The following is a 26,862-nucleotide window of genomic DNA, read 5'->3' on the forward strand; positions in this document are numbered from 1 at the left end:
TCATTATCCTAACCAAACTGTACTGAATGCCATTTAGTAGTAGCCTACAATATATAAACTGAATTTTAGGAGGTCTCAGGCTCAGTTTGCCTATCAGTAAAACCTAATTGTGAATTTTAATGAACAATGAAACTTGAGAAGACCTTGCTTCTTTTTGTTCATTGTGAATTTTTACTTTTAACTTAACTTAAAACACTGAATGAACTTTGAGCCCTGCGTTATGCAGCATAGAACCGTGAGCCTTCTGTGTCATTACACCTTTTTAAATAAGTTGCAACCATTGGTGGAAAAACATTTAAATAGGGCACCAGCTGCAAAAACAGTGTCAGCTGGAAGGTTGAATAAATGTGTCCAAGATGTTTTCTCACATGTTAGCTAAAAACCTATTTGCTTCAGCTAAAGGACTGAGAAACATCCTAAGATATAATACAGTGATATAAGATCCATGTTAAACAATGATAAACATCATCCTGAGGAATTAGTTTTGAGTGAAAGCACTGACGTGATTGGAAAGTCTTAAGAAGTTGTAGATGATCCCTCTTTACTACTTAAATCAGATACAGATGCGGAGATGTGAAGACAGGATTAGTCTCCTGTGGGATTTCTGCTTATTTTGTTATTTCCTAAATAATTAAAACTATAAAAAAAAGTGTTTTGTCTGCTCGATTAGACCACACCCAGTGCAGAAAAATAAAAATCATTTCCACTTTTCACAAAAACTGCCTGAGGAGAGGCCTTCTGTGAAAGACATCTCATGTTGCAATAGCTCATAACATGAAGACTGTAGTTGGTCCTCTGAAATTTGGAAAGCTTCCCAGGGAACTTTTCGCTAATTGTATGTGTGCCTGATTCTGTGCTTTCAAAATGCACTAAACATCCCCATGAATCTCTGCCGCAGCACAGGGAGGAAATGTTGTGGCCATGTTGTGGCCAGATCAATTAGAGTACAGACGCACTTCAAGTCTATAGAATGACCCAGGGCTTCATAATTCAGATATCTCAATTTGAGCAATGGTTGATAATGGGATTTGCTCTTTGTTCTCCCATCTCACTCTCAATTGATTTCTTCTCAGCAATTGCAATCCTTTACTGCACAGTTCATCTCTTATGTACATAATCTCCCTCTCAACCACAATAAAAAAAAGCAATCTAATTTGTTTGATGTCTTCTGTAATTATTTTATAGCATATGGAAATTGACCCTGTTCTGTTGCTATACTATTGGAATGTATACTGTAATTCAGTGTCATGAGGCAACTATCAAACCTGCTGCAGTGTTATCAAAAGTAATATACTTGTGCAGTGTTGATAAAAAAGACCCAGGTCACAGTATAGAAGAAAAACATGTTTGAATCCTGTCATGGTTTGTGTTTTGTCATTTTCTGTTTTATTTTGTAAATTATATCCTTATGTGCTATGTGTAACTTTCCACTTCCTGTCTTTGTCTGTTTTCTCACCCTTTATCCTACTCACCTGTGTTCTATTAGTTAATCACTCCTCCAGTATCCACAGGGGTGTCCATTGAGGCGAGGCCACGGAACGCTTCCCAGCTTTGCATGCTTGACCAAATCAGGCTGCACCCACCGGCAACCATGCACATAGTCACTGGCTGCACCTTATTGGAGGAAAGCCAGTCATGAGCCATGTGCGCTGAGGTGTCGTTGTGGCTAATATGGAAACTTTCTCTGATATTACAAAAATAACTTGCAAGCAAAATGTGTTTTTGAGGACATTTCAGGTGAGAAATAAGCCATGCAGTTGCTAAATCTTGCCTCACTTTAACATCAAGATTGCCTAAAATAGCCAGAATTCAACTTAATGCAAATGAGGAGCGAGAAAAGCATGAAAATGACGGATCCTGTGGACACCTTCACTCTTCGTTCTCCCCTCTGTTCTCTGTTTGTTTAGTTTTTGCACTTGTAGATTATTGTTTTGATTACCTGCCTTTTGCTTTAAGGACTTTCCTTTGCCTGCATTTTTTGTTTGCTTTTTGGATTTTGGACTTTGAAATCAGCTCATCATTAAAGTTCAACTTTTGTTGTTCAAACTGCCAGCCTCTGTGTCTGCGTTTGGTTTTTTGGTTTTTATTCTGACATAAAGTTTAAACATGGTATATCAGTTTTGAAGCTCTTAATGTTGCATCAGATATGCATACATGCATTGTACACACATCACACATACTGAAGCATTCAAAATGAGCCCATCAAGTCTCTAATGTATGAGTTTCTAATGTGTGGGCTTGTGCACTTTAAACCCAGTCCCCATTCCATTTCACTTCACCCTCCCTCTGCCCCATCCCCACTTCAAACCCAACTCAACAGGGCCTACTCCCTGTGGTAGCTTCTGTGGAGAACTGTCTTTATGGTATTGACGTTGCCTCTACATCATATAGAAAACACTCTCCTCCACCAGTGATGCTACAGAGATACATCCTCAGGAAACATGTAACACAACCCCATAGTTCATGCATACTAAAGCTGTGAAATAACATTCATCACACTACTATTGAATTATCAAAAGGAAACACTTATCCTAATAGAATTATAAGTCTTAGTGTTAACAGAAATCTGTGCACAGTTCAACACAAGGCATTAAATGTTGGCCATGTAACGTGATCTCGGGGGTCTCAAGTCTAGTTGTGACTTCAGATTCACTTATGTGCTGATGGCTGCTAGATTGTAATGTTTTCCCATCTGATGCCTCCCTAGTGAGAACATCTCTGTGGCAAGCATCCAACCAATAACCTCAAACGATGGATATATGGAGGCTGCCAAGGATATTGTGCGGTAAACAGTGGAGCTGACATCATGTGTTTGGCTGGACTATAACACTGGAACCTCATGCATCATCCTGCTTTGTGTCAGGATTTTTACTTTTTTGTCCAAATTCAAGCTGAATTTGAAAAATTAGACTGTCTAAATATTTACTGATTGCAATACAGCTGCACTGTGCTCTTCATTCAGATACACACAGGGCAAAGGTTAAAAGGAATTTATTTAGGTTGCTCAGGCTCAGGCTGGTGTCACAGCAGATGGTTTAGCTGGGGCTCACGGTACTGGGAGGCCGAGCTTAGGTGGATCCACAGAAGGATTTTGGCTGGTGGCAGGCTTGCAGCTGGAGCTCAGAGATTACAAGGTTCTAGGGATGATGAGGAGATACAACAATTAGCCACAAGAGTAAACAAAGTAACACAAGAGCTACTAAAGAAGTAGCATGAGTTGTATTGCCATAAATACCACAGAGGCGAGTGGAAACAATCTGGCAGTGAGTGGAGAGAAGACCAGAGTATTTAGCTGCCGCTGATGATTAGATGGACCACACAGGAAACAAAAGAAAAAGCATGACGCACAGAAAAACACCACACACAAAGTCCATAATCATCACAATATAAGTTCAGTGAGCCTAAAGCTAAAAAAATGTATGAAGCTTGGCAGAACTTGAGGGGAAACTAAAATTATCACTATTAATTATTTCTAGTGTCTTTGTGGACCCTCCTCACATCAGGGCCCTGTATACTTAGTCCCCTTTTCCCCCTGGCCTAAAGCTGGGGTCAAGTAACTCAGTGATTCGACAGCCACATACAGAAGCAGGTCAACATTGTCTGACAGTGTTAGTGGATGTAGAGATAGTAAAATTAATAAGGACAATGCTTACATGCAGCCTACCTCACTACATAGGCTTACTTCAAAACTTGACACTCCTTTTCTTCCCGCAAATAAAAAAAGTATCTATTTTGTGAAGTCATGTGTAGGCTACCTGTCTTTCATTGTAGGTTTACAGTGTGGTGAGCCTGTTCAATGGTGATGTATGTACATACTATCGAGAGCTAACTTGCTGAGCTGAGAGGTTCACACACGGCCAAGACAATAGTGCTCCACCCCTGAGCACAAATATTTGACAGCAACTGACTAAATCTTTGCTCAAGAAGGTAATTTCCAGCAGTTACACAGCACCGAAAGTTTATCTGCCTTCAACTGTTCTTCTTGGCAGGTACTTTATTCTACTATACACAGTGAAGTCTACACTCAATTCACAAGTATAGTGACCTTGTCTTTACATAGTACACTGCAGTGTATTTGACCCAAAGACATACTGGCCATGCAAAGGGCAGGTCATGCATTAGTGCATATCCGTTGGTATCAGTATCAGCAGCATATTTTGGGATGTGGGTCATCCACTGACAACTGTGCGACTGCCAGTTGATGGAAGTCTTGACAGCCTATGTCATGGCAGCATGTGGTGCCTCCACATGCTGCCATGACATAGGCTGTCAAGAGGTGACCTCTTGTGGGAAATCTGAGCAACTGCAACTGTACCTTAATTGTCCCTTAAAATACATTTGTGTGGCAGTTTTATTTTTTCAACACCAATAATACATAACGACACTACACAATATATTGCACAAATGTGAGTAGTTTTACTAAAATTATAGTCATTCCTGATTAACGACTCATTAATAACTAATTACTTAGTCATTACTTACTATTTTAGTGCCCCCACAAGTAACATGGCACATCACACTAAGTAGTTACTAAGTAGTCCCCGCATTACTTCATGATTATGACCTCCTGAGATTTTAACAAGGAAGTCACACTTATTTCCTTAATAACAAACCAAACTGCAGGATTCTCAAAAAGCATTTTAATCATTGTATTTACAAAGTGTCTCAACATCTAGAATAATGGTCTAGATGTAAATTGGGACTCGTAAGGAAATGTAAAAGAGTGAAAAAAGAAGCAATCCAACAAACCTAGTTAGTGTCATGCCACATTAGCAGAGTCTCATGTAGGATTTAGCATTAGCTTTGGCATGTTTGCTGTTAGCAGAAACTACTTGTTGCATATGCATGAATACACTTCATTAACCCCCAAAAGTATATTAATTAATTGTCTGTTCTCTGTAACTCATCATCATCTACTATAAAGTCACAGTTATTCGGGAACTGGTCATGAATAATTCATTAATTATAAGGACATTCTTAATTTGTTCCTCACTTGTTCTGCAGCACTCATATTTATTTGTACCGTACTGTAAAGCACTGCCTATATTTCTACCACTGGGGTTCTATAGTGTACTGGTATTGAGTGCTTTGCACTACATTGTATGAATATACTGAGACCAAATAGCTCAAATAAATGTTCCATTACAGTTGGTCGGTCACTAGTAATTCTGAAAGCATCTGGGGGCTCAGTATCAGTAATGGTCAGTAATGGCGATGCCATCAAAAGCATCCCATATTAACAAAGATGTCTGAGTACATGTGACGATGTTTCCAGTCATCTCAGTCAATACCAAACAAGCAGCCTGGCTTTATCCAGCTAGTTGCTTCTCTTAATTTTCAATCCACTAAAAAATTGTCAGGATTAAGAAGACTAATTTACCTTGACATGTCTCTTCTAGAATACAGTTATATTGTTGGACTGATCTCTGATATTACGTTGTCTTTAAAAATCAGAAAACATTTACATATTATTATTAAAATATATTATACTGTTGCTATTATCATTTATTCTTTATATTACAAATTTGCAAATAAATGGTGTACGTTGTTTAAATCTTATCATTACTTTTACATGAAGTCTTTGACACAAACATGCCATGTTTTTTCAGTGTTGAGCTTAGTGTTGAGTACTGCAGTACTCAAATCCTGCATTACAAATTTTGCTTGTTTTTTCACGCAGCTAAAAGCTTACATAGCGTAGCTACATTCAGCACAATATCCAGCAAATGTATAAGGATAATGATAACTAATGTAATAAAAGTCTAATTCATGAATAATTAGCAAAAATATACAAAAACAGACAAGTGTTGCCTCTACATACAGTAGCATCTGTCCCTCTGTGTGCATTTAACTGACATGTAGTAGAAGTGAAGTGAAAGCACATATCTTATTCATACTCAGCTTATACAGGTCAAGTACACCACGGCAAGTACTTGAACTGTAGGACCTCTGTAATAACATTGTTATGTCCCATGTGTCCCATCATCCTAGTTTACAGTTTAGTCTGAACAGACTCAACCAGCTGTATGATTGTAATTTTTTACAGATCACACAAAGTACTCTGTAGCCTGTCTACAACTATTGTTGTATTGTAAAGTCGCCTGCAGAATGATCTTTATTTAACCTTTTAAGCAAGTGAATGAGCAAGCCAATGCTAATGCTAGTAAGGGGCTAGGAATTAACCTCTAATACTGAATCCTCATCTGTATTTATAGAACACAGGCCTTTGTCCTCAGGGATTACAATGCTCAGAGGAGACGCAGCATGTTGGATGGTTGTGTGTGTGTGTTAGTGTGTGTGTGCCTGTCATCTTTAATTGAGTACACTGCAGCAGAGGGACAGCAGGACTCAATCGGGCATTTATACAACTCTTTCAGTAATATACTTACTTATAAACATGACCTCCTGTTGCATCCAACAGCTTGTTGAAGATTTTTTTTCAATGTTAAATATTAAAATATTATCTTTGTGACCCTGATATATTTGAAGCCTTAATGAGATTTAAAAAAGAAATACAAACACTGTGCAGACTACAGTAGATTTTATTGAAATAAACCCATACCATTGCATGCAGCACACAGCCAAGCCAAAGATAAAAACATCTTGATAAGCCAACTTTGACATGATCATATGGATTAACAACAAGGTTTTGTGATGGTACACAACAGATTTACATTTCTCCTGGCAGACAAATGTGAGGGCTCAGCAAATTACAAACGATAGCAACAAGATAAACTGTGGATGTGGACAACAGGAAGGATACTGGTCTTGTTTTAATTACATTTGTTCATCACGAGAATTTATCTGAAATCTTAAAACATATATGATGAGACAGTAATGTGGTTCTGATATTCCTGGGTCCATAGGCACAAAATCATTGTGAATATTCATTGTGTTGTCCATTTATACAAATGAAATCTTGTTTCTATTCTTTTAACTCTACCTTTTTATCATTTATTTTGGTCTGAGCACAGAAAGATACAACACAGTGTAGGGTAATTATGTTAAATGTGTCACAAATAAATTCCCTGTGAATCTAATGATTGGGAATAAGAAACAAATATGCATCCTGTGTACCCCAAAACTCACATAAAGTCATTCTCATCTTAGTGGAAGAGTGATTGTCTCGTGCTACAGTTTTGGGGAATACTGACCATCTGTGCAAAAGACACTATATGATTAATAAAAGTCTGGTAAAAAAAAGAAAGCAATGATGATAGGCAATTGTCTTTCAGTATATATTAGACATATCAAGTTTTGCTAATGAGGTCAGAAATAAATTAATGCACTTGTAAAAGGGGTTTAACCTAACTTTTTTTTTTTTGCCTCACACGCTCTATGAAGCTCTCAATACAATATATAGCCAAACTATGAATTTATCTTTCTCAAACCATTAATTTCCTTTAATTAAAGCCTCTCACTACACATACACATAAACAAGCTTTTTCTGTATGAGCGCCTACAGAAAATTGCAGACACACATGGGCTCAAAAATTAATTTACACACACACACACACACACACACACACACACACACAATGTGCAATACATTCATTGTGGAACTTGGAGAATTCTACCCAAACAGCAGTTTACACAGAGAAGACACAGAAGCGGCATAGGCAGGTCTGCATGGGGAGGAGTGCATTATGATGAGGACAATAACATACTCATTAAACAGTGAGAGATAAACGCTAAGTCAATGGAGAGAGAAGTTGCAGATAGAAAATGCAATATTTGGAACCTGCCTTCTTTCCTCTTATGCACATTTTATCAATGCAAAAGCTGTTTTCATTTACACTAATTTGCAAAATGAAAAAATCAACAAAATAATGACCACTGCTTACTAGACTGAATAAAATGGCTGCAGACAGAAACACACCTGATCACTAAGTGAGCTGCTAAATCATTGTTCATTCCCTTTTCCCCACATTTTATATCTGCAACATGAAGCTTTTTTTTCTCCTAACTTTGGTCCTCATTTCGGCGTCAGAGTGGCCTTTTGGTCAATGATTGGGCTCCTGCAGTAGCTCAAAGGTCAGCTGCGTGATGTGGCGCCATGCTTGTTGGATGTGACGTGACTCTGTAGTGCGAGCGCAGATGGCGAAGCGCAGGACGAAGCGGCCGGAGAGCTGGCAAGGCACGAGGTGGATCTCTCTGCTGTTGGTTATCCTTTTCAGCAAGTCCTGGTTCAGCTCATTGGAGCCCTGAGAGGAAAGTAGAAATGAAGCTCGAGTTGTTTACAACAGCCAGACTTTAACTGGGTTAAACTATTGCTCATGTTGCATTTTATACTGTTTGCTTACTGCCTAAGGGAGCTTTATATTCACTCAGACCTACATTGTTACCTGTGTTCAGCAATGTGCAGATTGTTATATTGTAGTCATACCAAAACCTCATTTAGATGAAAGGCTGGTGACTCACACTGTCCATTTTTCCATATATCACATCACATGCAGAAACAAGCTACAATGCAAACTTTAACTGCCACTTCATAACTCACCTGGATTTTTACAGTATGTGCCCCTTCAACCACTTAAACAACATAAGCTGATACAGCATATTCAACATAATTAGTGTAACTTACAGACCTCAGCTCTCCTCTGCCAATGAAAACAAGAATTGAGCAGACAGAGGAGGGAAGATTCTTTTTTAAAAGTTTACATGGACGTCCTGTCTCAGATCTGCGTGTACAACTCAACTGTGATCTTCCTAAAGGGTGAGGGAATTTAACAAAGGACCACACTGGCTTGTTCAACTTATAGTAGTTCTATAATGTTGGATGTTGTTACCTTCAGCCTGAAGCAGACCAGTCCCATGATGACCTCGGCACAGATCTCAAACCTCTTGTCTGCTCGTACCAGACTCTCGAACTCCTTGGCCAGGCCCACTTGCTGTAACAAGGAGACATACTGTATATTATAAATGTACTCTGACTCGTGCACTGTTGCATGAAAATGTATCCAATGATATACTGTGTGTGTAGATAATAGTACACATGCATTGCTCTCGATACTCAGTCTGCAGAGATCTTCAGTCTAATGTTAACTCATTGGGTTAAACTGCATTTATCACACAAGTTAAAGGGCAAAGGTCACAGCTGATAAGTATAGTAATTTATATACAGTGTAGCAGAGCAATTAGTCTCATGTAAGCAACCATGCTAAAGGTTGTAATTTCTATCATTTTCACTAGATGGCAGTGCTGGATCATTACATGTGCACAGCACCATGCTTTCAGCCAGTCAAATAAGAGGACAGGAGTGTAGCACATTAGTGTGGACTAAATGTCACTTTTTGAAACTATTAATAACCAAATGCATTTGATTAAAACAGTATGTTAAGGCATAGTGCACACCATGGTACAACTGCTCACTCAAAGCAGCACTCCATCACCATGAAATGGTCTGTATCAAACTCTGATCTCAGGAAATGTCATGAATAATTTTCAAATGTTACTGTACGATCAAACATGCCCCTCCAACATGATCAAGGAGCGCACTGAGACAATGAATGCATCACTGCATCTAATCACAATTACATGGACTAACGTCAACTCCTCTTTTCCTGCCTGAAGACTGACCAACTGTTGGTTTCCTCATTCCCAGCCACTAATTCACCATTGCTCACAGGTCTTTACAAGCTAATATACTGTAATTGTCTCTTTTTCTGCTGCGATAATCACTGTATGCTAGGTTGGACTCATTAAAATACCTTATTTTATAACTTCTTTTGCTCATGGGGGGATATTTCATTAGTGTTTGTCAAGACAAAAAAGACCAAGTTGAATTAAATGTCTTTTTCTTCATCACAGATGCTGTATATCCATTTGAACATGCTGTCTGACTCTCGCTACAAAGGACCACAAACACAGCTCAAACTGTTCTATCTAATCTAGAGGACGGATGTACAGAAGAGTAGTGTGTCACGGGTTATGGCTGCAGGGATCAATTCTGCTTCTGCGTCATTTAAAATGGAGAGTAAACACAAAACAGGCTCATTTGATTGACAGAGCAGACTGGAGGCAGGAAGATGAACATGAGAAAGAGAGCAAGCATGCAGGGCAGAAGCACAGAGAAGAAACGGCAAATGGAAAAGGGGTGAGAAATGAGGAGGAGAAACGTAGGAAAATGTTGCTATAAACAGAGGATACAGACCAGATATGTTTGATTGACAGGATATGCTGATGGAGGCAGAGATGAGGGCATTGGAGGGACTTTAGTGGTAAGGAGGATTAGGGGTGAGGCGTGGGAGGGAGGAAGGGGATGGCATTTACCATAAAGACCAGGCATATGTGATTGTCAGAAGTTTTTCAGGCATGATTGAGACACAGTGAGGGTTTGGATTGAGTAAATAACGCTAGAGGATTACTACACTGATATAAGAAAAAACAAATAATTGGTTTTCAACTGCTGTCACACATTGTTTGGAATAGTTCTGCTTTTTTCAACTAAACTGCGAACATAAAACCAACACCTCACTCTACCTTTGTTTAACACAAAATGAAACACTATGATTATACTGTTTTATGAATTTAACTTGATCTTGTAATGCTTTAATAAAAAACATTGCAGGCATACAAAAGCAACTCAATACCATTTAACAGTGGAGAGAAATAAATAAATACCAGCGGTGGAAAGCAAGTGTGTTTTACGTAAGTACTTAAGTACAATTTTGAGATACTTGTATTCTACTTGATATTTTTTACATTTTATGATACTACTTCACTACATGTCAGAGGGAAATATTGTACTTTTTATCAAGAGCCTGACCAATACTGGGTTTTGGGGGCCAATACCGATATTAAGGAGTAAAAAAAAAAATCCTGATAAGATATATCAGCTGTATTTTCAGCCCAGTTTCTCAAATGTGGTTATCAAACACCTGTGACGAAAATATATATGTAATGGTGGCAATATTTTACATTTTAATAACAAATTGTATACATGAAGCAGTACAGTAAATAATTAGAAATTACTCCAAGCATCTTTTTTCTTCATTATGTTTTGCAAAAAAAATTTAGATGTTGGCAAATATCAGACAACATTTGTCATGTTTCAGGTGTCTCTGAGTTGTTAGCTGTCTCTCCACCACAGAGACATTTCTCACATGAGACAACTCCTCACATGGTTTCATTAAAATTGTTATTTTTGGTCCATAGAGTTAACATTATCCAATGTTTTACAAAAATAAGTACAACATTTAAAAACACATTTTTATCCCAAAATCAGCTTTTTGTCTTCTTTCCTCTCCCATTACTCATCTCCAGAGCCCTCAAATTTATTCTGTAAAGATCGCTAATGTTGCCACTGGGCTTTAAGTGCAGAGATACACGTTGACTCAGAAAACTGAGCTGAGTGCATCATGTAGTCGCTCTCCTACTTTGCGTATATGAGCCTGCAGCCCGCTGAGCCCATACAGACGGAAGACGAACCACAACTTCAGTGAGCGAAATCTTCTTCCCAGTGGAATCTGCCAGTGCTACAGGACAGAGCAGAGAGTGAGTAGGAGGGTGAGTATCACTCTGGAAGTTTGATGTTCGCTGGAGTTATTCGATTTCTTGTGAGAAACTAAATAAGGAGTAATTGATCTTACCCTGTAATCTGTGACCAGCCCTGTTGAAAGAAGCACATTTCAGGAATTAGTTAAAAATGTGACATCAAATACTAATAGTGTGCAATATTAATGCTGCTTTTCAAGCTATTTTAGAGTCGGTGTGCTTCAAACTGCCTGAAATTTAGCCAAATTAATCTAATTTGTAAAATATCACACAAAAACAAGAACAATTTCACCTTCTTGTAAAACAAAACACTAACAGAGATTACAACTGAACATTATTAGCTTCAGAAAAGGACGTATTCTAAAGCTGCTGTATTTGAATTTCCAGAATTTGAGTGTCCAGGTGCTGCCGTCATTGCACCCAGCCCCCTTTATCTCACTGATCACAGCCCTGTCAGTCCAAACACATCATTGACTACAGATAGCTCATCTCTACAGAATGGAGGCCCCGTGTTAGCTGGTGCTAATAACCACTAATTAGATTGAAGAGTCCAGACTGAATGAGGGAAGGCTTTTGTAAGGTGCCTTAGTGTGGTGGGAGGTAGGTGCTCGTCTTTCTCTGTGGCTGCTCATCTGTCAGACAAATTACAGTCCTGGTCTGAGCCCATCTGCAGGCGAGGAGCATGTCCGCCAGCACACACAGCGCTAGCAAACACATGAACACACAGTCACTAAATGTTATGGGATTTTTTTCAAATTAAGTCTGATTTTTTTTTAAAGGAGAAACTATGATGCTGATGATGTATTAATTGAATTAGGTCATAAATGCGGTTAATCAGCTTAACTTCAGCTTCACTTAAGACTCAAAAATGTCCTCACTTTACAAAATTGTCTTTCCTCTCAAGGTCTTATACTCATATTGGTCATCACTAGTACAGATACACACTCACACACACACACACACACACCTGTCAGGATGTCACACATTCAACTTCATGCCTGTGTTTATCTGGTTTAGGCTACACAGCACAGCATTTTAAGATGTCAGTGCAATGCTTCAGCAGTTATTGTTGAATCAGAAAGGTGTGCATTATGGTTCAAAAGTCCCTACCTCACAATGTGAACAGTAAACAAGGTCACAAGTGCTCATTGTTGTCATTATGTTATTAAAGCTTGATTGAAATAATTGTAAAAAAAATAAAAGTGAAATGACTCTACCTGACTCCTGGTTTTCATGTTTGAGGTAGAGCGGTTCGAACTTGAAGGCTCCAATAATGTCTGCTCTCTTCTTCACCCTGTTGATAAGTATTGACAAGAAAAATCATCATACCAAAAACCACTGAACACGTTGTAAAATGTACGTAGTAAGCTCAGTTAACCGTGAAAAAAATTCTCACTTATTGCACCTTCATAGCAGCTACTGTACAAGGAACTTTCATTGTTTTGTATTCTAGGGGCCTCTGTGGACAAAAGCGGCATGAGCCCCACTGCTTCCTCTTGTAAAGATCTTAATCTGGCTAAATCATGCATTTATTTTGGAAGTGAGTGAAAGAAAGACACAATTTATATTTAATAATATTTTTTCTTTTTTTAAACAAAAACAAAAAAAACTTTGCAGAAAGCAAAGCGATGAGGTAATGTATATTTGTGGCTATGCAAGATCAATAACAGGAATATGACAATGATGAAACAAATCAGAAAACATTAGTATTCATACACCTTGCTCTGTTATAGTAATTGTGTTGAGCTTAAACTTCAGAAAATTGCTGTACTGAGCTCTAATTTGTGTCACTTTGTTTGAGCACTTGTTACTAACAGAAGCCTAATTCCAGTGGGTCAAGCCAGTAACTGATGAAGAAATCATTTGTCACAACAACTGATTTACAACAGTGTGTTTACTACCAGTCTAGTACCCTCCCATGTGTTTATCATTTGACATGTATGCCACTATATACTGTAATACACCATATGGTCAGTAATCTGTACTAGACCAGACAGTCAAACATATTCTGTAGTGTATTTTAATACTCATAATGGTTATAGATGTGCCAGGCAACTTAAACACAAAGATATCTCAATGGCAACAGGTATCATGTCAGCAGGGACAGACTGAGCCTGAGTCACATGCAAGGTTTGAAACACCTCCGTTTCCATCTTGTGCAAAGCACGTCTGGTTTTGTTTGCTGCTGACAGAAGAGGCAGATGGAAGGCGTGGTTCTATTTTTACTGTGCAAATGATTGAGGTGTAGATGGATATCCGGTCTGTGATGACACTAACTGCTCATTGTTACTTTATGGGGACCATGAGTCACTCTGAGGTAAAAATATTCAGGCTAATTAAAAAATACAGAAGGTGATTTTGTTAATGAGGTCTCTGTGTCGCACAGACACGACATACTCATATGTCCACACTAATAATGTATTAACACAAAAATATAACAAAACAGTGCAACAACTTACCACATTGCAGAGCAGTCAAAGTTAACTAAAAGCCATTTGTGTGGGTTGAAGTTGAAGGAGTCTGCATACTTAAAAAGAAACAAGAAAAAAAATGTAATTAAGCCACACTGTTTGATTCCACTGGAATGATTTAATTTTATATCAGCGGCTTTCTGAGGTTTGGGAGATATAACAAGTTGCCCAGAGCAAAATAAAATGTATTAATAGGTCATTAATTTCTAATATTTTTCATGTCATATTAGCAGAATTTGCAAAAAACACACACCATCGTAAACCTGTATTTACCATTACTGTCACAGAGCCAACCTTTTCACCAACAGCATTATCTGGACTAAAGCAGGCACAATTTATTTGAAATGCAAAAGAGGAACATCGAGCCAACAGCTTGCAGGGCGCAAGGAAAATAACCCTTTCCTGTCAGGGTTTATTCAAAGAGAGGCAAACCTGTTCCTAATCTGTTCTCATCTTTTTGTTGGCTATCTTTTGTAATATCCTTTTCTCTACCTCCACAAATGCAATAACACAGCGTAGAGAGACAATGTGAGACAGACTCCTGGCTGACAGTTGCCACGCTGACTGATTCAAAGGGGGGCTGGTTGCCTGATTGCCCATCACTCATATCCTAGCAACCAACCCTCCAGCAGGGCCGCACACTCATCCCTAAAAGATTGGGCTCCTTGTTGGTGCACTCGTCCGGTAATATTCATTGATATCGTAATGTTTCAAAGTCATATACTATAACTACAATATGTAGAGTATAATCTACTAAATATTACGTTTAAAAAAGTGTATTTATCCACTTACTTAAAGAAACACTCTAAATTTCAAATTCCTATTGCATTCAAAATACTAAAAAGATATAACATTGAAAGGCTATGGGATGAAACAACAGTTGGTCCTTTTACAGTCGAGCCTGATTTCTCTGTCTCCCCACCAACATTGTTTGAACTTGTGTGTCTAATAAACAGTGAAATATAAAGGTCTAACGCTGCCTCAGGAAATTACTCTGTCCTTATCTCTGCGTCTCTGCACAGCTTGGGGAGCAGCAGCTGCCTCGGCAGCCTCAAAAGGCAGATTGATGCGCCTGCACCGAACGCCAATTGTTGGCCTGTTACTCACTCTTGCCCGCTTCCTCCTTGACATTAACGTTATGCCATTTTCAAACAGAAATACAGCAGCTGGACATAATCAGTATGCAGTGTTAGCGTTTCCTTGTGTAGATGTTATGAGAGATATTTCACAACCAATTTAACAGCAGCAACATGTGTCTGTGCAAGTGGATGCACACTTCAAGTTTTTGACATAAATCCATCCTACACAGGACGATCAAGGTTAAAATCCCACCATGTCATTTGTCTTATGAGAATTCTTGGAGTGACCTATTCTTGAAAATTTGATCAAGAAGCTGAAACTCTGTTATCAAAACACTCTTACTAATTGTGTTATATTGTGCTGTATGATAGTGAGTGTTGCATATTTTTTACACACCTCGACGCCATTCAACAAAGGCCTAAATTCAGGACAGATAAATGCACTCCCAGCATATGCTGCATCGATGTGCATCCACATATTTTCCTCATTACCTGGAAGGGACAAGAAACAGAGAGGTTATTAAAGGGTAACTCCACCAATTTTACAAATGCAAAAAGTAGTATAAAGCCATTTGTGGCTCCAGAGGAAGCTGCAGGTAATCTGATAAATTGCCTCCAGTGATGTCACTCAGTGGCTAAATTGCATTTTTGGTTATGAAACACAAATGATCAAAATCAATATAGTAGAACCAAATACATCAGCTTTTTATTCCACAGTTCTTCTCCCTTTTCAAAGCCTGGTGCTTACATTACCCACAATGCAACTTTGCCACTGAGTGACATCACTGGAGGCAATTTATCAGATTACATGCAGCTTCCTCTGGAGCCACCAAACGTTTTTTTACCACTTTTTCACATTTGCAGTTGTACTCCCCAAGACCTTTAATGTGAAACGTTGGTGAAGTTACCCTTTAACATTTTGTAAAAGAATGACTTATGTCAATCTAGATTTAAAAACCTGCATACAACTATGAATAAATTAAGGAATGAATGAATTACAAACACATCAAATCATAAATTGTTTTCTCAGAATGAAAAACACTCAATGATTTTGTTGTTTTTGTTGGTTACACATTCTCAACAATAAGAGATTCTACATACACCCTAACTCTCACTTTCCCCTCCACAAAAACAAAAACACTGAATGTCTGCCGCTGCGACAGTTGACTCACATAAGGGCCCCAGCTCGGTGATGTGATCGAAAGCACATGATGGAGTGGTGCCAAGAGTTGCACAGAACTGAAAGACACAAAGATACAAATCATAGCAGCTGCTGTATGATATTGTTTTGCAAAAGAGGATGAACATATCAAACATAGATCTAGATATCAGTTTTGATAAACACAGATGATTCAGAGACGGTAGAGCATTGCAGCCTTATTAACATCGTTCACTGATGGTGATCTGTAGGTCCACATGAGACAGGGATTATTGTCCTTAACCAGATAGACATACATTAGGCTCAGCAGAAATGATGTTATCCTTCAACAGAAGCCTTGGTACAGGCAAATTGTATCACTGTGAGCGGTTGTGTAGATTGAGATGTTTGCATGTGTAGCAAAAGCAATCCAATGACAGATGTGTGTAATTCAATGTACAACAAAACAATATCTAATGTTACGGATGTTTATGTGTCTGTTTTTGTGTGTTAGCCTTGTAATTGTTTGATGACTAGATGTTTTTTGTCTTGTCTTACATAGAAAGGGATGAGTCCAGCTGCTTTGTCCTCCTCCACCATCTTCTTAAGCATGTCCCCTCTGACAGCGTAGCTGTTGTCTGTAGGAACCTTCCTCATCATCACTCCTCCAATGAGAGCAGCACGCTCTACTGAAGAATGAGCCTTAGGAAGAAAGAGATGCATCATTTGTGAAAAATGTAATGTAAACCAGTTGTTAGATCAGAGTTGTATCTCCTCACGTATTTGAAGATAAGCCTATTTTTTTTTATTTCTGGCTACTGAATTTCATGTTTTCAGTTCTCTCTCTCTCTCTCTCTCTCTCTGTCTGTCTGTCTCTCTCTGTGTGTGTGTGTGTGTGTGTGTGTGTGTGTGTGTGTGTGTTTGTGTGATTGTTGATAAAATATGTCTATTTAAAAATCAGTAATGCCTCTGATGCAGCACGCAATCAGAAAAGTAGCTAGTAACCAAAGTACTTAAGTACAGTACTTTTGTAATGTACTTAGTTACACTTTTTTGCCTGGTGTTCATATGTTTGTTTGTCAATCATTCTTGTCCACTCTAGCATAGCTGTTATTGTTCTCACCTTGTCTGTCTGTCTGTCTGTCTGTTTGTCTGTGGACAAATTTTTGTGCCACCATAGCACCACAGCCGTGCAAGATGCAGTCATGAAATTTAACAGGTGTGTAAAGATTTTTGAGATCCAAATGAAGGCTGAGTTTGATGGGTCTGGTCCAACCCATGAGTACTTAGTACTCATGTATTAATTTGGTACTCATCGATGACAACTGACTGTTGTGATCCCATTCTAATTTTGACATAGACCTGATTCATACCAACGTACAGCTTAAATAAGATATTACTGATCATCTACCATATACTACTCTCCAAGAATAAATGCATATATGCTTTAGTTTGTACACCCGACAAAATAATGGTGTTCTTCAGTAGAAAAACAACAAACTGTTCTCTCTGTAAAGGTCTGTGTGGCCCTCAGGCAACTCCCTAACCCAATCACAAAGTCAGCCTGGTATTAAACCTGATCAGAGAGAGCTGCTGCCTGACTGACCCTCTGTCTCACTCAATCACTGGAAAACTAATGCCACTGCTGAGGTTACCTTTAATGATCAGAGCTCACATCGAAAGCTGTTGAGTGAGAGTCAACATATTTGCAGAAAGTTTTCAAATGTTGCGTCGTATTCTGTTTTATGACATTAGCTATTCAATAAGCCATGTATCAGTTGGTTTTAAAAAGACTTAGTCATATCTGAAAATAGCACATAATAAAATTGTGTGTGTGAATTTAGAAATGTTGGTAAAATGAAAGGAATCAGTTATCTTAACCTCTACATTAAACAGTAAATAAGTTAGACTGGAAAGTCTTGTTTGTGCTCACTTGCTCAGAGGTGTATGCCACCAGTTTGGAGAAGATTTCAGCCTCTGATAGTTCAGAGTTGGAGGCCTGGACCCGTCGGACTGCTTTACAGCGGGCAGCAAGCAAGGACATCAGGGTCGCCTCACTGGCTGTGCCCTGTTGGAAAATTAGAGGTGACATGTAAAGCAATGCAGCTCCACTGTTGTCGATTTTATGCCAAACTTAAATGTTATCAGTATTTACAAAGCAAAAATCAATTACATGGAGACCTTCGGGAAGCCCTGCACTATTTGACAATGGGCTGTTGGTATGTGCTGTAGGAACAGTGCTGCTGCAGCACAACTTGTTGGCTTATAAGGCTGCAGTTCAAAATGATCTCCTGAACACATTAATTGAAAAAGTAGTCACAACTGTCTGCTGTTGTCTGAATAGCAAACAAATTATATATCACAGCCACCAGGATTCTGGACTAATCCCAGCAATGATAAACAAAATAAAATATAATATAATAATAATATATGAAATATAATAAAATGCATCCTCTCAGAAAGTATTTGAAAGTGTCCTGAATACAACTGGTATCTTAGAGTGCATGTTAAAACACTGCAAATTTGTACTAGAATATAGCCTGTAATGTGTGTATGCTATTGATGCATGCATACACTGAACATTTGGATATTCACTTTGATGTGAACGCTGTGACACCTCCACATCCTCATTAGGAAAGGAAATCACTGTGTTTAGAAAATGTGTCGTGAGTCATCATCCAGCCAGCCTGATACAGTCTGAATTGTTTGAGGCTATGTAATGAATTGAAGCGTGGCTTCAGAGGTATCCGAGGGCGTTAACACAAGAAAGTCAATGAAATGTTTAAATCATTCAATCAATAAGCACTGATCACTCAAGAAGGCTGATATTGGCTTTGTCATTTGTGTCAAAACAAGTGCAAATCATCAAATCACTTGTTGGGGCGCTAAATATAAAAGAACAGTTTGAAACTGACAAAAATAAATAGATAAATAAATAAATAAATAAATAAAATCCCCAAGCTTCCAAACCTACCCAAGTGTACTTCCTGTCCTCTCCTTGCTTATAAAGAACCCTAAGATGTAATTATATCTCAAACTGGTAGCCTTTATAAAGGTCTCATCCATCCTCCCACCGTCCAGTGAACGATAGCCTCTTCTGTTTCAAATCTAACTGGCATTTCATAAAATAAGCCTTGTTGCAAATATTCCCTTAACCATCTGAAGAGACAAACTGCACAGTTGCTCTTACACACTAGAAATACTAGTTTAAAATTAACCCAGTGTGAGGTCAACATGACCCAGTGCTACGCTGGGTAACTCTTTAGTGCTGGGTAACTCTTAAACGCTGGGTAACTCTTTAACGCTGGGTAACTCTTTAATGCTGGGTAACTCTTTAACGCTGGGTAACTTTTTAACGCTGGGTAACTCTTTAACGCTGGGTAACTCTTTAACGCTGGGTAACTCTTCAAGTAAAGTCAAGTAAACTGTGTATTTTTTTTTTCACTTGTAATTTATTATACAAAGCCACTGTCTTGTTCTATCACTGAGGTGTAATGGCTCACAAAAAAATAAAAATCGAAGGTCACCAGAGGGTCTTTTTAAAGCCATCCCATTTCCCCCTGGTTCTGCTGGTATAAGGTTTATAATGATAGACTGGCAATGTGCTTCATTGACACAACGCTCATTAGCCTGCTGCAGTGAGAAGCGCCCTATTCGTTGCCATAGTGAGCTGGTAAGCTGCACTTAAAAAGCAGAGTGGCAAGACAGAAACAAAAACATGAGCACACGCACACACTCAGGTGGTCACAATAGAAGAGGCATGAAATGATCCGTCATCAGAGTGCACTCTCATGCTCCACCACTCACCATCCCACGAATACACACACATATAAATAGTTAGCATCCTCTGCTGCTGCTACTGCCTTCCTGTCAATGGAACACTAAACTGATGCTTAGCCTTTTGCCACACGAAACAATCCCAGCACCATCATCTCTGTCTGCCGATGGATGACATATTAAAAGGCAATTTCCTGCCAATTTTCAGCTGCTGTGACAAAGACGACAAATCAATAGCACACAAATTGCTGATGAATACAGGTTCCGGGCAGTTGTGAGTGTGTATGAACACCTTTATTTTCATGAAAGTCAAACTGTCAAGCAAGCTGGAGATTTCTTCCGGAAATTATGGAAATACAAATACTACAAAAATGGTTCCTGTTAGCCAATTTAAGCCTAAACTGGAGCCTTTGGCTTGGCTTTACATGTTTGAAACAGTGGAAGAGTATAAATGTAAGCAGAAGTTGGTTTTACTCCTTGGACTGCCTGAAACATAGTACACAGGCATAAAAACACTTACCTGGATGACACCTCCTCCATGACCATGAGTCCCAGCTATAAAATGCTCAGGCAGTTGCAGCATCTTCCCCAGCCAGTCTAACATCACTGTCTCCAGCTCTGTACAGGCTGGGCTGGCAGCCTGAAAACACAACCAGAATACACACAAAATCTCAAATATTTGACTTAAATGGGCTTAAGATCAAAATTATGAGTCAGATACAGAGACACAACAAAGTGTTTGTTACCCAGGAGAATCCAATGCAGCCGATGGCTGTACACAGCATGTCGGCCAACATGGCAGGGTAAGAGGAAGCAGCTGGAAAGTAGGCATAGAAGTATGGGCTGTGCCAATGAGTGATCTGAAAGAATATAAAACATGCAAATACTGAGTTAAAGTAAAAACAACACCAACCTTATGGGTTACCATAATACAGTTTTAGTACGTAGTGATAATTTGGAAGTAATGTGGAGTACTGCACACTCTCACAAGAGACCACAGAGGGTGTTTTCACTGACCGGCATTTCTTCAGCCAGAAAAAATTTGAAGTTAAAGTAAAAATTTGTGGATGCAATTCGAATCTGCAATACAATTCCCATTGTATGGTATTTCCAGTGTGGGTCATCAATTCAGACTACTGTGTACTCCCACTTTGGTTACGGAAGTGTTGGAGAGACACTGTGACACTTTTTTTATTTATCTGTAACTATTTATTTTTTCTCTTTGCTTTTATTGTCTTTTAGATGCAATTTGGACAAGTCTTTGAATTGCCTTGTAGCTGAATGGTGCTATATAAATAAAGTTGCTTGCTTTGCCCTTAAAGCACCTCTGCTGATAATTGACAGCCTGCTATAATACTGTACTGTTACACTTTACTCTTGCAACGTTGGATTATACTTTCATCAACCAAGAAATGATTCACAAGTTGATGCCGCAAGGACTTGTGTGCCAGCATTATCCATATTCCTTTCATAAAAGATGATCCACTGTAGGCTATGCTAAATTAGATTTTTTTTTTAAAAAAGGAAGCAGTGAAGCACCTTTCCATAGCATTTACAGAATTTAACTAGCTTTTATCATGCCTGCCAATTAGATACTTAAAGGTCATTTCAGGGACTGCAGACAGAAACCAGTGCAAAGGTTGAACATGCCAACTCAATAAAGAAATGAGGCTTAAACCAAGGACCTTCTTGCTGAAGGCCACAATGCTGTTACAATCAGTAAAGGTGGACCGGAAGGCAGACACAGACAATGAAGTTAAAAGAGACAAATTATGCTAATTTTCAGGTCCATCATTTTATTTTGGGTTACTACAGGAATAGGTTTACATGCTTAATGCTAAAAAAACACATCTTTTTTTTTTTTTTTCGTTCTGTGCAGTGCAGCAGCACTGCATTACCCTCTGTCTGAAAAATTGTTTTACCCAGTCTGCTCTGACTGGTCAGCTCACACACGCCTGAGCCAGCTGCTTGAGCCATGGTCAGCTCTGTCCTGTTTTCAGCTTCCACTTAGCTTTACTTCTACCGTGAATATAGGCATATATTATGCAAATGTTTCACATGATGCGCTTCAGGAGCGAGTGTTTGCTGTGGAAGATAGGAGCTTTTTTTTCACTTTCAAGACCTTTTACATGCACAAGAACTTATTCAACACAATGAAAGAAAGGGAAAAAAACAGAATGAGGATGGCAGGCAAGGCAGAAGGTAGAAAGGCAATTGCAAATACCATCGCTGAGCTGAGCAGGACAGGTGGACGACAGTGTGAGTGTGGCTGGCTGAGGATAAGCTCATGGGTTTAGTAAGCAAGCAGACAGGGTAGTGATCACGGAAGCACAAGGAAACACAATAAGTACAGGTAATGCAAACAACACAATGGCTGACTGAATATGCTGTTTTAGAGTGACAGGGAGCAAGAGAATACAAACAAACAACGATCTGGCAATGAGTGGGTGGAGAACAGGAGTAGATATAGGGCCACTGTTGAGTTGATGGAAAGCAGATGTTCAAGCTTATGGAGCTAAATCAGGGTCAAATGTTTTGTACTTGAAAAAGTAAAATTTGAAACTGAAATTTCAAGTTTTGATCTTGAATTTTGAAAAATACATCAACGTATTCAAAATAAAAATAAATGTACAAAAAGTTTTTTCAAGTTAAAAATAATTATGATCAACTCTGGTAATTCTTTTGAATAAATCATTTATTTTCATTTTTCACTTTCATATGTTTTGATATTTGGGATCCTATTTCTTTCAGTTGCATGTTTTATCTTTTCAGATTCAGATCTTAGTTTTTTTACAGTTTCAAATCTTTTTTTCAGTTTCAGACTTTTGACCCTGATCTAGCGTGGGGGGCGTGGCATCAACTGAGAGGGGTGTGGCATCATGACAGACAGCTTAACCAAAAGGCTACAGACTTTCCCCTATCACGTTGCCTTCAGGGAACGTAGGATCTAAAACGATTCGGCTAATTCGATTCGGTGAAAAAACTGCTGTCAGTGACAAACTTCCATTTGCACACCATGCACGAATATCCTGCACAGCCAAAACTGTTTTAATTTCCAAGGCTGTTTAGATGTGAGATGTGGAAGCTGTTTTAGACTGTACTGAGGACCAATTGTAGTACAGGAGCGACAAAATCACGGCAGATTGTGCACAGACACCCACACTTTAAGTACTGAAATGTCCGATTTCCACGTAGCATTGTGAATGCCTCGCAGTGTCCGCTGGCCATGGCGTCCGGTTCTGCTGGCTCACCTGCTGGACCCAGCACACAGGTGAGAAAAGTAAGGTTGGGAAATCGTGATAAATATCAAAATGAGAGGTCGTTTTGTAACAACATACAATGTTTCTGGCATCTTTTAAGTGGTGAATTGTCAAAGCTAGAGGTTAAGCATAAGGCTAATGTTAGCATCGAGTGGCTGCTAACGCAGTAGTAGGTAGTAACGTTAGCCTATGTACTGCGTGAAAAACAGATAATGCTGTTAATTTGAATAAAGGTAGTGCTGTTTTGTGGTTGCAGGAATGCATGGGGTGCTGAAAAAAACACAAAACGACCTCTCATTTTGATATTTATCACGATTTCCCAACCTTACTTTTCTCACCTGTGTGCTGGGTCCAGTGCTACGTGTCGGACATTTCAGTACTTAAAGTGTGGGTGTCTGTGCACAATCTGGCGTGATTTTGTCGTTCCTGTACTACAATTGGTCCTCAGTACTGTCTAAAACAGCTTCCACATCTCACATCTAAACAGCCTTGGAAATTAAAACAGTTTTAGCCGTGCAGGATATTCGTGCATGGTGTGCAAATGGAAGTTTGTCACTGACAGCAGTTTTTTCACTGCCAATCATGTGGCGTAGCCGAATCGTTTTAGATCCTACGTTCCCTGAAGGCAACATGATAGGGGAAGGTCTGTAGCCTTTTGGTTAAGCTGTCTGTCATGATGCCACACCCCTCTCAGTTGATGCCACGCCCCCCACGCTAGATCAGGGTCAAAAGTCTGAAACTGAAAAAAAGATTTGAAACTGAAAAAAAAACTAAGATCTGAATCTGAAAAGATAAAACATGCAATTGAAAGAAATAGGATCCCAAATATCAAAACATATGAAAGTGAAAAATGAAAATAAATGATTTATTCAAAAGAATTACCAGAGTTGATCATAATTATTTTTAACCTGAAAAAACTTTTTGCACATTTATTTTTATTTTGAATATGTTGATGTATTTTTCAAAATTCAAGATCAAAACTTGAAATTTCAGTTTCAAATTTTACTTTTTCAAGTACAAAACATTTGACCCTGATTTAGCTCCATACAAGCTGGGAAGGTGATGTGAATAAGCCATTGAAAGTGCTAACAAATACATGGACCAACATCTTGTAAAAAAGTTCCTCTAATTCTTTTGGTAGCATGGACATAGGAGGAGAAGATTAAATGTACATTTTGCAGTACTGGTAGAAATTACCTGCAGATTACTTGGTTTGCAGTATAGATGTCCTTAAAGGCTTAGTATGGAATAATTCTACATTACTAGAAAAACTTTCATCTTAACGATTATACATATATAACTATTGTCCTCTTAATTCTCTTTTATGTTATCTAAACCATTCTGGGATGGGATGAAATAAAAAGTATTGGCGGAGTATCCTTTTTACAAAGCTCATTGCATCATGGGACATCATGGGGCAATCAAAAAACTATTATCAGTAAAGCAAAAGTATCGCTGAGGTGAGCTTATGGACCTTACTTGGTAGTTTGTTTTACTTTCCAAAATGACCTCAATAAATAATATGAATGAAACTGTCAGAAGAGCACAAGAGAATCTGTGCATCTACAACATCATTGAGTGCATCAGCAAACCACCAAAAGTATGAGCTCACCCCTGGCATGATGATCCTCTCCACATCTTTCATAATCTCCTCATAAGTCTCAGGCTCTGCTGGAGCCTCAGCTGGGATCAAAGGACGAAGATACCCCGGTTCCAAATCTGGGTAGACTGGTCGCTGTTCTATGTTCTCCAGGTAGTCAGCCACATAGTCCACCATCTCCTTCCCTCTGCGCCGAAATTCTGCTGCGTCCATGGTACCACTGGAATACAGCGCAGAAATATTAATAATTTGAATCCCACAGAGTCAAACAGTGGACACACGTGCACATACGTACACATTCACACCCGTACTAGTTATACCTTTGATGTCAGTGAGAGGAATTAATAAATCATTTTAGATTTAACAAGCCTTCTTGTGCCACATGAGGTCAATGATAATAAAATGATCGTAAATTGATTTCACCCTGGATGAACTTACACTTAAACTGAAAATGTATACGCTAGCAAGTATAAATTCACTTGCAGCTAATTTTAAATTGTAAAGAAACAGTGATGCAGTTTCTGTTAAAACAATTACACTTTCTTTAAATCAAAATCTGTACAATCAGTACACATTAGCACATCTCAGGTCTGGTTGCACTGCATGTTTTCTTCTTCATAGGGGAAATGACGTGAGATTAGTCAGTTTGTTTTAATTCATTGTACTGACACTAGCTTAAAATGAAACAATGTAACATATGTGTGACTAATTAATAATTATACAACTGATGAAGATTAAACACACACACACGCATGCACACACACACACACACACACACACACACACACACACACACACACACACACACAGCCTAAGCCATGCTCCTTGACACAGTTTGTATAAGCTTGCACAATTTAAATGTATGTATGAGCCCTTGACCCTCTTACCAACACATTAAGCCAGTCTGATCATAGCTTAGTTTACTTTCACTTCATGCACTGAGGTGAACAGGAAAGCTTGGTAGCAAAATGTATTTGCATGTCTAAAAATATCTATTCATTCTCTGATTATAACACAGTTTTACAAATGGCTGTTTCATAAGCCTGTTTGAAACAGAGGCTCATCAAGATTTCTTGATCACATCAACATCCAGCTCATTGAATAAGGGACATTTATGAGTAATATTAATGAGCCAATTTATCATCTGCAAATCAGGAACATGCCAAACATTAAGAATAAAGCAGTTGTACAACATGGTAGTAGCCAAAAGCTTTAAATAAAATGATTGACATGCTGCCAATTCAAATGGCACAACAGTATGAACATTGCCCCCTGCTCTACAGTGCCTTATCATTCAACAAGTGTTTCAATCTGCACGTCCCTTTCCCTTGCTGAGAAGCAGAGCCCTTGTCCTTATCCTTATCTTAAATAGGATTACAAATGTTTGTGTGAATGTGCGTGTGTGTGCATACTTACGTTTTCAGGTGTAAGCTTCAGCAGTGGTGTTTGGACGGTGGTCCCTCTCCTCTTCTTTAGCGTCCGCAAACAGACAGCCAGACAGACAGGCACGTGGTGAATGTGTTTGTGTGTGTAAGCAGGACAAGAGACATTTTCTCCTTTTATCTTGCCACTAACCACCCCCTCCCCACCATCCCCACAAGGCCAGCCAATGGGAATGGGGCTCATGGCCAATACAAGAGAGACTGATTTATAAGGAGTTCCTGAAGCTGTGGTTACTGGGACTCTATATGAACGCATGCACACACACGTGTGTGAATATGCTTTCTAACAGTGTGTGTACATAGATAGAAGTAGATATTCAAATAATTTAGCCACACCAAGATAAAAAAGTATGAATACAAATTTAATTGAACCATATCATTAGCATAAAAAGAGGTTAGTATTGGTGAATATTTTATGTGATATATTTAGCTGTGACCTTTAGGTCATACTCAGGCTTAAGAACTCACCAGTAGAACTACCAGTACAACTGTACTGGTGTACTGGTACATAGTTTTTAGCTTTACTCTTCCATTTTCACAACTTCTGAAATCTTTAAAAAAAAATGTTTTGGCTTTGAAAATTTAGAGAGTTTGGCTTA

At 38.7% G+C, this 26,862-nt stretch overlaps 1 protein-coding gene across 2 annotated transcripts; it reads right to left on the bottom strand.

The window, feature by feature from the left end:
- Positions 1–6,524: 6,524 nt before the first annotated feature.
- Positions 6,525–26,353, bottom strand: ddc (dopa decarboxylase). Of its 2 annotated transcripts, XM_073485946.1 has the most exons (14): positions 26,238–26,353; positions 24,834–25,041; positions 20,708–20,821; positions 20,482–20,601; positions 18,118–18,252; positions 16,743–16,886; positions 16,219–16,285; positions 15,444–15,538; positions 13,956–14,023; positions 12,714–12,790; positions 11,592–11,611; positions 11,379–11,477; positions 8,790–8,891; positions 6,525–8,204 (listed from the first exon to the last, which is right to left on the bottom strand). In XM_073485946.1, the coding sequence occupies exons 2-14, from the start codon at positions 25,032–25,034 to the stop codon at positions 8,004–8,006; spliced, it is 1,443 nt and encodes a 480-aa protein (XP_073342047.1). In that variant the 5' UTR covers positions 25,035–25,041; positions 26,238–26,353; the 3' UTR covers positions 6,525–8,003. The 2 variants fall into 2 exon arrangements, with proteins under 2 accessions (XP_073342047.1, XP_073342048.1); XM_073485947.1 differs by lacking the exons at positions 6,525–8,204; positions 8,790–8,891; positions 11,379–11,477; positions 11,592–11,611 and adding an exon at positions 11,991–12,200 and having other exon boundaries at positions 26,238–26,327.
- Positions 26,354–26,862: the final 509 nt, after the last annotated feature.

Source organism: Pagrus major, chromosome 17 (genome assembly GCF_040436345.1).
Source record: "Pagrus major chromosome 17, Pma_NU_1.0".
Lineage (NCBI taxonomy): Eukaryota > Metazoa > Chordata > Actinopteri > Spariformes > Sparidae > Pagrus > Pagrus major.